Source organism: Apis laboriosa, unplaced genomic scaffold, assembly GCF_014066325.1.
Source record: "Apis laboriosa isolate Shangri-la unplaced genomic scaffold, ASM1406632v1 scaffold53_cov140, whole genome shotgun sequence".
In the NCBI taxonomy this organism is placed as follows: domain Eukaryota; kingdom Metazoa; phylum Arthropoda; class Insecta; order Hymenoptera; family Apidae; genus Apis; species Apis laboriosa.
The window spans coordinates 23,149-38,002 of record NW_025223656.1 but is presented as its reverse complement, the minus strand read 5'-3'; the positions used below and the strand labels follow the sequence as shown (position 1 = coordinate 38,002).

The 14,854-nt window shown below is 36.5% G+C and overlaps 2 protein-coding genes across 3 annotated transcripts; both read left to right on the top strand.

The window, feature by feature from the left end:
* Window positions 1–9: 9 nt before the first annotated feature.
* Window positions 10–12,673, top strand: LOC122717631 (atrial natriuretic peptide-converting enzyme). 2 transcript variants are annotated; one of them, XM_043941876.1, is made up of 14 exons: window positions 10–645; window positions 1,976–2,190; window positions 2,238–2,401; window positions 6,457–6,640; window positions 8,933–9,146; window positions 9,443–9,814; window positions 9,920–10,152; window positions 10,252–10,458; window positions 10,536–10,749; window positions 10,827–10,972; window positions 11,046–11,217; window positions 11,297–11,544; window positions 11,964–12,082; window positions 12,171–12,673. In XM_043941876.1, exons 3-14 carry the CDS (start codon window positions 2,300–2,302, stop codon window positions 12,345–12,347), a joined length of 2,388 nt encoding a protein of 795 aa, XP_043797811.1. In that variant the 5' UTR covers window positions 10–645; window positions 1,976–2,190; window positions 2,238–2,299; the 3' UTR covers window positions 12,348–12,673. The 2 variants fall into 2 exon arrangements, with proteins under 2 accessions (XP_043797811.1, XP_043797810.1); XM_043941875.1 differs by having other exon boundaries at window positions 1,976–2,401.
* Window positions 12,674–12,757: 84 nt separating this feature from the next.
* Window positions 12,758–14,411, top strand: LOC122717633 (pyridoxine/pyridoxamine 5'-phosphate oxidase). The gene is made up of 6 exons (XM_043941877.1): window positions 12,758–13,054; window positions 13,417–13,559; window positions 13,645–13,744; window positions 13,809–13,883; window positions 13,945–14,147; window positions 14,210–14,411. Exons 1-6 carry the CDS (start codon window positions 12,983–12,985, stop codon window positions 14,337–14,339), a joined length of 723 nt encoding a protein of 240 aa, XP_043797812.1. The 5' UTR covers window positions 12,758–12,982; the 3' UTR covers window positions 14,340–14,411.
* The last annotated feature ends 443 nt before the right edge of the window (window positions 14,412–14,854 follow it).

Genomic DNA, 14,854 nt, shown 5'->3' with positions numbered 1-14,854 from the left:
GTGAAGAAAATAAAACGTTCTGTTATATTAAAAAAAAAAAAAAAAAAGAAAATTAAAGAAGAATTTCCAGAAGGATGATGCTTCTCTAACGAGCGAAGAAAGTTTCGTATAGGATTGTAAACAATTAATCGAAGAGCGGATAGTAAACGGTATACGCTGGAAGCGTTATGTGTTGGAGAAGGGCGCGTATACGTTTCCCCCGGGTCATTAATCGGCGGTAGACCGAGCGGCGCACATTCGTGCGTGTACCTCGCTCCTCGAAGGTTCGGCTGTCGTGTTAACGGTTATTTCTTTCTGTGACACGAAGAAAGAGGATCGCCTTGACGGTTGCTTCGTAGAGTGTGAAAGGCTAACTTTAACGTTCCCGGTAGTCGAAGAGGGAAACGTTTCCGGTACGGTCGACGCAGCTGTCGTCCAATACAACGTCAAACACAGTGGAACGAGACGATATGATACCACGATGAATTTTATGTGAACATCTCGCTCGTATTCGATATTTCTCCCGTCGTAAAAAAGAAAAAGAAAAGTATGTGTTGGATAGTGGCTTAAGATGGATCGTGTAGTGATGTAAAATTGGTACACGAAAATTGAACCAAATCGACCAAATCTAACTGTAGATTTTTATACGAACGAAGATAAACGAAAGTAAGTTTAACATGCAGTACTTTTTTGTATATATTTTTCATTTCTATATATATATATATATTTTTTTTTTTCGATGTGGAATTGTAAAATATTTCTTTTCTTTTTTTGCATGTTCTCTATTATTCAATGTATAACACGTTTTTTTTTCATAATTATTGTTGAACAATCGTAATCGTATGATCGAAGTAACGTGCGCTTGTGCATAATCGAAATCGATACTGCTTAGGACAGCTTTAATTTCCATCCGCGATCTACCCTTGAAATTCAATAGTCTTATATTAAAAATGCAATATGTACATGCGTATCGTACAACGTAGAATTAAGTTCATTGGCAAGCCCTTGTCTGGTGAATAAGAAAGGCGTTAAAGTTGCTCGTAGTTTAATTTAACTAGTTACCCTTGAAGAGTAAGTCTCGAACGAGCGGTTTCGGTTGCAGTCAAATTCCTTGAGAACAGGTTAAAGGCTAAAAATATTCTTTGGATACCTTTCTATTTTTTTTTTTTTTCCAGCATCCTTTCACATTCTCGACAAACAACGGAATTGTGTCAGAATAGTTTATTCGTGTCTCGAATTCGAATTCCATGAATATCGTTGTTGGAAAACAACGTTTCGTTCGAAACGACGAGACGATTTTTCCATTTTCCAGCAAGTGTATGCAATAGAGGCGTCGCGGCGCTCCGCGTCGTGTTGTGCCGTGTCGTGTCGTGGAGAACCGGTAATGACGTGAAAGTGCATCCAGAAGCGAAGGAACGATCTAGCAAACGGCGGGTCCCCGTTCCCTTGGCAGTTTGGTTTCGTTCGAGACAGCCTCCTTAACTCGTATCTCAAGTCCGTCGAAAAAAAAAAAAAAAAATCGTCGCAATCTCGGTGATCGAACTTTATTTATATCGATCAAACGTCGAAAACTTCTTTTAAATTATTTTCGAGAGACCGTAGATTTTCGCGCACTCGTTTTCCTTCGAAAACGCATTGTTGACTGAGATATCTCGTTTATTCGTATATTCAAATAAAAAGGAAAAAATTTAATAGAAAAGGGATCCTTCGAATAAAAGATCAGATCGTAGAAGAAGCTATATAGAAGAGGCTATGGTATAACGTACATATATATATACTTATCGTGGTAAATGCAGCAGTGTCAAGTGCTCTATGCGAATAAGGTTTCTAAATATCTAGTTACTCGGTGTCACGTATTACGCGATTTTTTTCGATCGCGATTCGTATCGTGCGATTCTTAATAACGTGACAATATGTTGCGTGACGCGCGCGTGTGCGCGCGTGTACATGTGCCCGCGCGTGTCATCCGTATTGTAATTGTTGATTTTTTGCATAGGTGTCAAGAAGCGAACGATATTGAATTGGACGAAGAGGAAGAGGAGGAGGAGGAGGAGGAGGAGGGGAAGGAGGAGAAAAGGTGGAGAAAAGAAAGTGCACGGAGTTAATCGAGAGGGTTATTTCTCGCTAAGAGAGGAAGTACTCGTCGTAGATGATATTTAGTGTGAATAGAAAACAGTGAATAGAAACTGAAAAGCGTGAATCGATATATATATATATACATATATATATAGAAGACGGAGTTGAACAGTTAGTTGAACAGAGAGTTGAAGACGAAAATTGAATTTCACGATGATGTTGATGCGCCTGCACGCCGCGGCTAATGTACCGAGGAAACGTTGATGGAGGAGAAGAGGATCGTTTTAACGGGTCGAAGATGACTGTCGCGATGGAGCACAAGCGTAAGAGCTCGTGGGACTCGAAGGTGAGACGTATGTGGCGCACTTTCCCCCTAATAGTAGTAGTAGTAGTAGTAGTAGTACAAGCTTTCCTCTCGTTACTCGTTCGAATCGTCTCGCGGTTAATTAAACGAACGTCGTTGGCCGCCGTGTGAAATCGGGCGCGAAAGAAAATGTAAGAAAAAAAGTTCGATGAGAAATTCGATGAACGACGAACGAACGACACAAGGTGCACATTGTCTCGCCACGAAAGTGTGACGATCCTTCTCTCGCCAGAGAACTTTCGGCATACCATTAACACGTTTTTCTCTCTATAGGGGGAGCGGGAGGGAGGGGAGGGGGGAACGGCTGCGAAAGAAAACACGGGCTGTGTGCGAATTATTTTTTGCGGTCGCGTCGCAGCGCGCCGTTGGTCATTAACTGAATTATACTCGGGCTGCGGCGAGCCAATACAGTTGCGCAAACTTGACGAACGAAACTTTGGCGCGAAACAAACGTAGGGATCGATTTCATCGGAAAGGATCTTTTCAACCGCGAAAATATTAAGTCACAAACAAATGCCTACGCGTTCCTCGATGGAAAGCTAGGTTGGACAGGGAACAAAGAACGATGCGTTAGCAGGGTTGGGTTACCCTGGGTTGGGCCCTCCTCTCCTCGCGATGCACCGTTACTCCTTTTACCGACCGTTGCCCAATCCTTCGATCCGGCATTCCGTTCGAATTATAACGCGAGGTGGCGTTTGTCATTATTCACGGGGAGGAGCAGCGGGATTAAATCGCACACGATCTCTTGGCGTAGTGAGAATCAATTTTCGAGGGAAATTGTGTTCGTGTGTTGAGTGTGTGTGTGTGAGAGTGAAAGAGGGAGGGAATGTACAGGGAAAAAGAAAGAGAACGATTCGCATTTCGTAAAGATAACGGTCGATAAAGCGATAACGATTGCTCTGCGTTTATCCTATTGCCCAGCCATCAGACTAGGTGCACGCACGTGCCCCGTATATATATATACTAGCCAGTGTAGACCGCTAACCGATTGTAATTTAAAGCAAGCAGAACTCGTTCCTAGATTCTTGCTCTTTTGGAAAGGTACTCAGACGTTTGGAATAACGGTAATAACGGTCAAGAAAGTCACGAGGAACCGGGCGAGCCAATGAAACTTGGTAGATTCTTTCCTTGGGTCGATGACACCGTTTCTTTCTTCGCGACAGACGGACGTTCTATTCTTATCTCTTCGAAATCGACGAAATTCGAACAACGATCGTCCCGTTCCAAACGAAACGGTGAACGATAAACACGGGGGGGGGTGGGAGGGGGCGACACGGGGCAACACGATGGAAACAAACACGAGGAGATCAAAATCGATTTTTTGCGATTCTTCTTGGTTGATTATCGTTCGATTCTATTCTTGCGGAACCAGAACGAAGAAACTTTCGCGAAAGTTTGATCGCCGATGGAAAGCGCTTTTCTAACGTGCACTGTCAGCTCTTCATTTTTCTCGGCCTTAAAGCCATCGACCGTGTCCATTAACGGAAGCGTTCTCTTAGATTCAACTAGTTTAAGAGCGCATCTTAATCTCTTCGGCCGATCTCTCTGATCTCTTCGTTCGTTCACCGACACTGAATTCTACTTTCCAACCTGATGCGCTCAAATTTCGATCGATCGGTTGAATTGATTAAATCCTTGTTTAAACGGGTCGCGAAATTATCGATCCGTGCATTCCCTATTTTTTTTCGCGTTGGATCATAGGATCCGCCTTTCATCGCCGTTCCTTCAGCAAGAAAAGATCGAGTCTCTTGACCTTTCAGCCGCGTTGCATCGCCGAGGAAAGAAATACTTTTACCGCGCGCTAACGCCGCCCGTTAAAGAATTTTCGTTGCGAATAATAATTTGCACTCGCGTATCTTCCTTCTGATCGATCGTGCTCGATTAATGAAAAAAAGTGCTGTAAGGAATATTGTGAAAACGAGCGTTTCCTACGAGAACCTACAAGATTTCCATTATCGAGCCAGGTTTCGAAGAGTACAAAGGTTTCGTGCTCAAACTTTCATTCGGCTTTCGTAATATCGCCATTGTTCGTCAAAGACACCCCTTGTCTCGATTAATTACGCAACGTACGCGAATAAAATCCCTATTTGTCTTTAGTTTCGAACACGCTTTTATGCCTGATTTATTCGCTTTTATCGCTCGTTGTTCCAACCTGTGACTCGCAATTTCTTCTAAAAAGGAATGATGATGCAACGAAAATGACGAAAGACGAAAGATTTACTTTTCCTCGCCAAGAAAGTATTCGGGAAGTAAACATTCGATTTTTAGCGAATTCACGTGAGGATAAAAAGAAAAGAAAGAAAAAAAAAAAGAATTTCTCAAGAATTATTTTTTCCCAAGTAATCTTTGCATCGAGAGTGAAAATTGTGTACTTGCATACTTTCACTTTGAAATAATTTTCCTTGTTATTTTTTATTAACGAATACTACGTTCAGAGTGAAAATTCTTACAATCATTATCGATGTTTTCTATTGAAAAAAATAAAACCTAAAAATAATTCTCTAAGACTCATTTTCACAACAATGTCCACTAATGACAAAAGAACAACTTTTGAAAGTTAGACCTAAGTCCAACGTCTAAATGAATATTCCAATCGCGTTGAAAGAAGCGTCGAAGAAAGTGGAAAACTAAGTGAAAATTCTCTAATTCCCTAACGAGAATAATTCACTTATTTTTGATTAATGGACACCGTCGATATCCTTTATAATGAAAAATAAATATTCAATTTTCGATAGCAATTTTTATCCTCACTAGTATACGCACCCTACGAGACCAACGAGTCTAAACGAATATTCATGCATCGAAAGAAGCGTCGAAACTCGGGATCGGTGGAAAAGGTAGCGATCCATCTTTGGTACGGAGCGTGTGCCGAACGTAACATTTGAACGAGGGCGTAGGCCCCTTTGTGCATTCGCGCGGATACACGCGAGCATTGTGACTGTGTTGGTGACGAATGTGCACGCGCATCGGTGCCAAGACGATTACACGGCCGCTTACACACTTAGCGCGCGCGTCACAGAAGATAAGCTCATTGCTCCCGACGTGGATGTTTAACTGGTGGTCGTACGCGATATATATACGCACACACACATACACATCGCCGTATCGTAGCGCTATATCGTGTATCCGTGGCACTCCGTGTTAAATGCACGCGCAAAATCGCACGCAACTTGAACGTGTTTGAACGCACGCTTCGAACCTGTTGTTACGTAACATTTCGAGAATTACTTCGTAATTTTAATCGCGGAACATTTACAAGCGTTCTTTAAGATATTATGGACGGTACGTTTTTTCATTTATTTATAGGAGGTGTCCGGTTCTAAGACATGCAAATTATTGAGAAACCTATTTGCCGTAATGGTGAAGTCTGAAAATCCTTTCAAAAGATACGTAATCTGTAATGTGTAAATTTCATTTCTTTTTGATTTTTCTCGAATTTCGAATCTGTCTCTTTCGTTTGGAATGGAAGTGTGTAATTGGGTCGGTAATAAGTGAAAAAAAAAAAGAATTCATATAAATTTATGTCGAAGAGATTTGAAAGGAAAATTTTTTCAAGACTCGTTAAATAATAATTTTCATCGATTGTTTGTTTAATGTGTTCAAAATTCTTGCAAAAGGAAGAAATTAAAACGATAGAAAAAAATCTCGAAATTTATAATTCTTATTAATACTGTAATTATAAGTTTGATTCCATCAAACACCCTATATAAGTAAATTAGAAAATAAGAAGAAAAGAATTGTGTTTCATTTGGATTGCAAGACGGAAATAGAGAAATTGTTAATGCGAGTCGTGCTTCGCCGAGAAATCTCGGCAATGCCTGCTCCGTCGTCGTGTCTAGACAAATCTAGAGGCAAAAGAAAGGAGGGAAAGATTCCCAACGTTTCTTCGAACCAGAGAAACGATGCCAAACGATACATACCTGATACTTTTAATCGAGCTTTTCTTTCGTAATTTTCTCTTCCTTTCATCGAAATAATTGTACGTACACAGCCAATTAATCGAAATCTTTTTTTCTTTTTTTTTTTTTTCTTTTCAGATATCGGTAAGCACGGTAAGCACGAGAAGATTCAGCCGTGCAGGGACACCGAGTTCGATCCTGTCATCGGACAGTGACATTCGATTTACGAGAAAACTCGGTGGACAGTATCGTTGCGGATGCTGCGTGTTAGCCGCGTTTCTACTTTTCCTTCTCTTCTCTGGAGTCTCCATATATCTCGGATGTAAGTACAACAAGTTCAAGTTTCTTGCGTTTAAACGTGAAATAGAAATTTCGATTCGAAACGTTTAATAATTTCTATTCGATGTTTGCTCAACCAAGGAAGTTTTAAACGCATTAGAAATTTCGCTCTTGCGCTTTCTCCACTTCGAACGACGAAGTCGATTCGAGCGAAACTGTAAATATGAAGTTACTCCACCGTCGGTTAACCGACGGCCGATGATTTGCTAGATATGAAATGTATTGTTTTTTTTACAAAATGGATGAGCTATTCACGGTGTCTGAACATTTTGTGAAGCGTGAAGTGTGATCGTCTCGTTTGTAAGAATGTGCTTTCCGCCTCGTGAATGCGTATGCACTTCACCTTGAGATTGCATTCGTGCGTACGATAAACAGGTAACGAAGAAATAGCGGAAAAATAGAATCTTCGTCTAATTAATGCACGGTTGATAAATAGGTAACGGTGAATGGAAGAGAAAGAATGTAAAATAAGTAGAACTTTACGATACTCGGTAAACTAATTCTAAGAGATTTTTAAGGATATTTCAGAAATTATAAAATGTAAATGATATGGAAAAATAGACGAGATCGAATAGACGTCGAATAACTGTTTAGTTGATTATGACGTTAAAAGAATATCTCGATCTATATAGTGATCTTATCGAGTTTGGTAAGCTAAGAGAAAAAAGAAGAAGTGGATGATGCGGCCAGAGCCCATTGAGGTCTTTCAGCGTGCAAACATAACGGTTCGGCCGAGTTACCGAGAAAATACGTTTACGTACACCGATTGGATGTTTTATCCGTAGACGATTTAAGCGCGAAAATTACATGGATTCTTAGACGAGAATCGATTTGCCAGGGAAGAAAGCGAATACAGCCGTGACGAAGCGCATATAACAGCGTATGGAGCACAGTCTACGATTCATGCTGCGCGACTAAAGAGAGGCAAAGGTCGAAGAAGATCCACGATCGTGTTGGGAGTCCAGCAAAGAGGCCTTGAAAGTAGCAGAGTTAACGGTCTGACCGAGTTATCGAGCCGTCCTACCTGTCACCCCTCCAACATTCGACCTCAAAGGGGGGATCCGTGTCCTTGAATCATTTCGATGCTTCATCATACTAACCGAATTCCCATTTCGAAAGTATTTCGCGTTCAAGGATTATCGAAGAAGATCGAAGTTGCTAACCTTTCGTTACGTCGAATTTAATTCCATTGTACATATGTGATATTCATACGTGTATTCCGTTGCACATATAAAACAATATGGAGATTCAGAAACGAAAAGAAATATTCGGACAGCGACGAGAACGAGCCTTTATTTTGAAGCTTTATTCTAATGTTTAATTTTCTTTCTTTTGCTCAGAATATATAATATGTACGCTTAGATAAAGATCGAGAGTGAAGAAATTTTTTTGAAGTTTTTTTTCTTGAGCTGCGCGGACCATGGAGAATGTCCTTTTTATTACACTATACATCCAATTGACCGCTCGGTAGTAAAAACGCACGAGCCAATGAGGATTGTACTTTAACCTCTTTGGTTTATGCTTGTCAATTTTACATTTCATTCGTTTCGTATTTCTTGTTGCGTTCTCTGTAGGAGAAAAATTCTATACTCGAAAGTTACTTCTAAGTGTAATGAAAATATCTGTTGTTAGCGTTGTTGTTTGCCCGATCCATAATCCGCAGAAGATCGTTCACTGTCCGCAAGAAATTGTATCGCGAACTGAAAAAATAATCTTTGCGGCGTAAAAATAATCGACCAAAGGAACGGTGAAAGGTGAGCCTCGAGCCGTCTCGCTGTACGTGCCCGGTTGCCCTCAATTCCTTAGTTTGTATTTTCATTTATTGATTCGTTGAATGTTAACTACGTTGAAAAATTGATAATAATTTTGATATAAAACAATGGGCAGTACTAACATTCAAACAAAGGTTTTGTCTTAAGATGGATATTTAGAAAGTATCATTGGACATAAACAATATCTCCCTGATAGTTGCTAAAATGGAAATCGGTCGATTAACCTAAAGTGAAACTTGTTCATTCGTTCTATATCGTGTCGTGAGTTACTTGCCAATTACGATAAAAAGAATCGATTTGACTCGTATTGACATCGTAAATAATAGATTTTATAATATCAGATAAAAGTATCGATTCTTTCCATTTATTTTCAACAATAAGATATCGAATATATATCGAATAGATATCGTAACGTTGTATCGAATGAATAATCGTTGTTATTAAAATAATTGCTTAGAAATGTCATTTTTAATTGTTTGATTTTTATTGATTTTCTTTTCTAGACACGTTTTTAACGTCGGATCCTCCAGGTGATCAAATCTTCTTGGCTACATTCCGAGTGATCGAAGGTGATTCCTTCGTATCAGAATTAACAGATCCCTCTTCCGAAGCCTTTCGAATACGATCGCGAGAGTATCGTGATCGATTGAATCTAATATTTCGTCGTAGCTGGGTGAGAATTTCATTTCTTGCCGTGGAAATATTAGCACTCGATGGGTAAGTATTTTTAATAAAACCAGCAATTTAATATGTCAAAGAAAAAAATAAAGAATTTGAAGCTTGTTCAAATCTATAGATATATACAACTTTACTTCGAAATCATAAGTACGTTTTAGTACAGTTTAAAAAAAATTAACATATTTGAAGAATCGATTTTGAAATTATATAATTTACTATGAATAATATGTAAATATATATCATAATAATCAATTCACGAATAAATGACATTCTCTTGATTTCGAAAAATTGAAACTATTTTCTTAATTGTTTAACTATTTATTGTACACATGCAGATCCGAAGGTGGAAATTTGGTGGTCCATTTCGAGATTCGATTTGATCCACGATATCAGACTATTACTACCGCCGATATTGTTGAAATTCTTACACAAGAAATAAATCCTGAAACTTCAAAATATTTAACAAACTTAACGATCGAATTACCAAGTCTTGAAGTTCAAGAGAGCTTGAAAGCTCTCAATGCTCAAGTCGGTCTACAAACGACCATTGCGACACCTCCTCCAACAACTACACCACCACCTCCTAGAAGATGTACCAGTTTAAATTTGTCTTACTGCAAGCATCTACCATACAACGTTACATCTTATCCAAATATATTGGGTCATCATTCGTTGGCTGATGTGCAAGAGGATGTGATCGCTTTCAGGTACATATCTATTCGCGAACTCGAAACAAATTTTATCAAATGCATGATCATTATGGATTCATACGATCTCGCTTCTACATTATTACAGAAACTTTTTCATTATAGAGAATTAGTCGATGCGGAATGTTATCGTTTGGCATACGACTTTGTATGCCAGATTTTACAACCGACATGTATATCCAGTCAACCGGAAGATCTACTGCAGTTACCTTGCAGAAGTTTCTGTAGAGAATTCTGGAACGGATGTGGCAATCGACTTCCGGATAAATTCAAACCGTTATTGGATTGTTCGAATTTCCCGGAATATGTGGATCAAGGTGGTTGTAGAGCAAAACCAGGTAAAGGAACATAACCTTTTATTTATTTTTCAAACAATGAAAAATAGAATGAATTTCTATAATTATTGAGCGTTATTATATATATATATGTATATATAGGATGTGTGCAAGCGCTTCAAGCAAAAGCATTGTCACCGAGAATTTGCGACGGTGTAATTGATTGTCCTGATCTTTCGGATGAGAAAAATTGTGCTTATTGTCGAGACGGTTATATGCACTGTGGTGTAGGTAGAACTTGTATTCCACGTGGCAAAAGATGCGATGGAAAAATGGATTGCGCCAATGGCAGTGATGAAAAAGATTGTCGTATGTATCTTTCAGATTTATCTTTCATTCTAGTTATTTTTTCTTATCGTAATAGAATTTCTCTATATTTTTTTCAGTTTCCTTAGCACCAAGTATTCGATCTCTTAAATCGCAACTTTCGGATACACCGTTCACGACAAAATATAACAATGAAGGGTTTGTAGTATTTAACGAGAAAGGTACTATTGGTAAACTTTGCACCGCGAACTTGAATGCAACGTTACCAGGAACAGAAATGGAAAACGTTCTTCAAACTGTTGCCAACTCTTTATGCAGTATATTGACTTATACGTCAGTATATCATGCTTTGATTTTTGTAAACAAAGCATGTGAATATTTATTTCAAAAACAATCATTTTTCTTTATAGAGGAATGAAATCCGTAGAAGTTCGAATCGACGATGAAGAGAATATTCAATATGTGCATATGCAGGATCCATTAGCAACAGAGATCACATTCGTTAGAGCGCCCTGTCCGAGCAAAGAAGTTATGTACATCCGATGTTCTGAACTTGGTACGAGGCAAGCTTTAAAAGTTTTTTGTTTTTCCTATTTTATATGAATCTGCAAAATATAACTTATGTTTAGACTGCGGTGTACAATCTCTACATGCAAAAAGTGATAATCGAGGTCTTAATAAAATGGCCGAGCCAGGAGATTGGCCCTGGCACGTAGCTCTCTTCAAAGAAGAGATACACGTATGTGACGCCACACTTGTGGCGGAAAATTGGTTGATTACAACGGCATCTTGTTTTCAAGGGTATATTTTCTTATTTTTAGATTATTTCCAATATAAAAATAATGTTTATGCAGCATTTCTTTGTATAATACAATCACAGACAGCCAAAGGCAGAATGGTCAGCGAGAATGGGTACTGTACGACTCTCGAGTATATCGCCATGGCAACAAGAGCGTAGAATCATAGGTATGATTAAATCACCGGTAGAAGGAAGCACAACTGTTTTATTAAAACTTGATCGACCTGTGACCACATTTTCGGATTTTGTAAGACCGATATGTCTGCCTTCGAATCAAGATCCACCAATGAATTCAACTCATTGTAATACCCTCGGATGGGCTAGAAATCGTGAGTATTAATTTTAATTATATACGATACTTAGGTTTTAGGTGTATCTCGAAATTTTAAGATTATGTTATATCATTGCTTCGATACACATTACATAAAAATATATGTATATATTACATATATATGTAACACATGTGTATTTTTTTATTTGTTACATCAAGAAAAGAATGCTAAAGCGAAACGAGTTATACAATATCCACGTTGCGGTTATTATGACCTCATAAAGTGATCTTACCGATATAAGAATATATATATCAATATAATAAAATAATTTATTATTATTTATAATCATAAATATTAGTAAATACTTTACAATATTATTGATATATTACTAAAAAGAAATCGTTACGATTAATAAAATATGTAAGAATTCATTTAATGATTCATCGTCTCTTAAAAAAATGATTTTTTTTAACTAGGAGATTTGCTGCAAAGGGTGCAGCTTAGACACAGTGCGATGGAACGATGCGAAAATATTAGTATCGCATCGGTAAATAGTATTTGCACAGAACCGGCATATTTTACTGACGACTGTAATGTAAGTGATTTATGATTACTATATAAAAAGTCATAAAGAAACATCTAAAATCATAAAATTATTATTTATTTATTTAAAATATTTACAGGAAGAAGAATTTGCTGGAAGTCCTATGTTATGTCTTCAACCAGACAGTCATAAATGGGCACTAACAGGTGTCGGTAGTTGGCGAATAGCATGTTCAAAGACCGGTACTGAAAGGCCACGATTGTACGATAAAATTTCCTCTAATATCGCTTGGATAAAATCTACGATTTTTATCTAAAATATTATTTAAATAAATCAATATGGACTGACAGGGACTGAAATTGCAATACATATACATATACAATATAGAATCATTTTTCGCTTCATCCAATTTTTCTATTGTATCTAATAGACTGTAAAATATACATATATTGTAAATTTATAATTGCGTAAAATCGTGTCATCTTATCGTGGCATACATTTTTCGTGTCGGTTCGGTTTGAATCGATTGTATAGTTTTATCAAAGATTCGTTGTTATATCATTATTCGTATATCTACGTATATGTTATCGCGTTGTAAAAAAAACAAAAATTGTTTTATTAAAGTATAGTCGAAAAAAATAATATGCAAAATTCTTTTTTAAAGATAAATTTATTTGTTGCACTATGTATATGTCGCAATATGTATATTTTTCTATTAATCATATTTTTTCTATTATTATTATTATATAAATAGATGTTTTATAAAATTTATCATAGAATAATGAAGATAGATAGTGAAGTATGATTGGTAAGGTTGATATTCTATATTTAATGATCGTTACTGTGCGAAGAAAGTTGTGCGCAGAGTCAAGATATAAATGGTGGGAGGTTTCAATCAGGGTTACTTAATATAATGCTCTTCATGTGCGGAGCAGAGTCTTAGTTCTGCAAATGCGTTGTCAGTTTTTGCGACGGTGTATAGATCAAATCGAATCCAATTTACTCAGTGTGACCAAAAATATGGTAAGAAAATCTCTATTAATAAAATTCTTTGATTTATTTATAATTGTAGAAAATATTACGTAACTGTAATATAGATTTTAAGAGATATCGCGTTTCAAATAAATACAAATATAAATGATGCAACTTAATACTTTTATTTTTGTCACAAATATACAATGAAATATATATTAAATAATTATAAATTAAGCGTAATACATGCAAATTAATTTATTATCAGAGATTTTATATATAATTGACAACAATTAACGATATTAAGTTGGAGACAAATTATATATTTCATTATCTTAATTTTTAATTAAAGTACCAATCACTAATATTTTATAAAAAAGAATTGATTTTTTTTATCGAAATATTTTCTTAAGGAGTCAAAAAGGAATATTTCGGACTTAGCAAAAATCGAGGAGATTGTTGATCATCCGATTGAGTTGTTCAGGATTTGGCACGATGAAGCACGAAGATACAATCCGAGAGCGCCAGACGCCTGTTGCTTGGCTACAACTTCAAAGTTGGTATTGATTGTTATCTTGAATTACGTATTGTACATGAATTATGTATTATATAGATTTTTTTAATGAAAGACTTTGTTACAGAGATTGTAAAGTGTCTGCAAGAAACGTTGTTCTTCGAGAATTTGATAATGATGGTTTTGTAATTGTAACGGATATTCGGAGTAAAAAGATTGATAATTTAGTAAGTTTATACGAAATTTTAACATTTGACTTTTTTATTTATTAATCACTTTTGATAATTATAGGAAAATATTCCATATGCTGCAATGTGTTATCTTTGGTTTTATGTAAATGAGCAGGATCAGGAGATCAGCAAACAGGTGCATAATAAAATCAAATAATCGTATGTTTAATAAACACATAATATCATAACGTTTATAGATAAGAATAGAAGGCATTATGAAAAAATTGGAGAAGGAAAATTTCAAGCATCTATATGATAGAGAGCCATTGTTTTGTAAAATCCGGTCTCATATATGCAAACAAGGACATAATATCGATTGGGATGAACTAAAACAGCGACATGATGAAATATTTGATTCAGTTCATAAAGGAGAAAATGATTTACCGATGCCGGATCATTTGTAAGTTTATCTACAAACATTTAACCTGATAATGAATATTCCATATTTAAATGTTGTTTCAGCGTTGGATACAAACTTTTTCCGACAATGATGGAATTTTATTTTGCAAGAGATTATTTTATAGGTGATCGTATATTATATCGTAAAGATACATTGAATAATTCTTGGAAGAAACATCGTATAGCGGCATAATATCATACATTAAATGATAGATGATTATTGCAATTTATTATTCCATAATAAATTTCCATAATAATATTTAAAAATTTTAGAAAAAAATTATTTTTAAAATCTAATTATTCTACATCCTATCCCTTTTTTATTGATTTCCATCATTAACACATGAGAAAATCCATAATAATCGAATCTATACAAATTAAATACAATAATTTTCTCTATTTATATTTTTATTATGGATAAAAATATAAAAAAAACGAAAAAGATTTTCTACATGAGCATTTTAAATTTAAATTCAATTGGTGCCATAAAATGGCGCTTAAATAAATTCCAGTGTATCGAACCGATATTAGTCACGTGACATGCGCAAAGGATTGTACGCATAAGAACGAATAAGAGAAGTCCTATCGGCTGGAGCCGCGTTTTATAGCGTCGCGCGCAGGTCTGAAAGCAATTCCGTAAGAGCCTGTTTGATCCTCGATGTATAAAGTATACCTTTGACCTATACTATGAACAGTGTTCACCGGTCA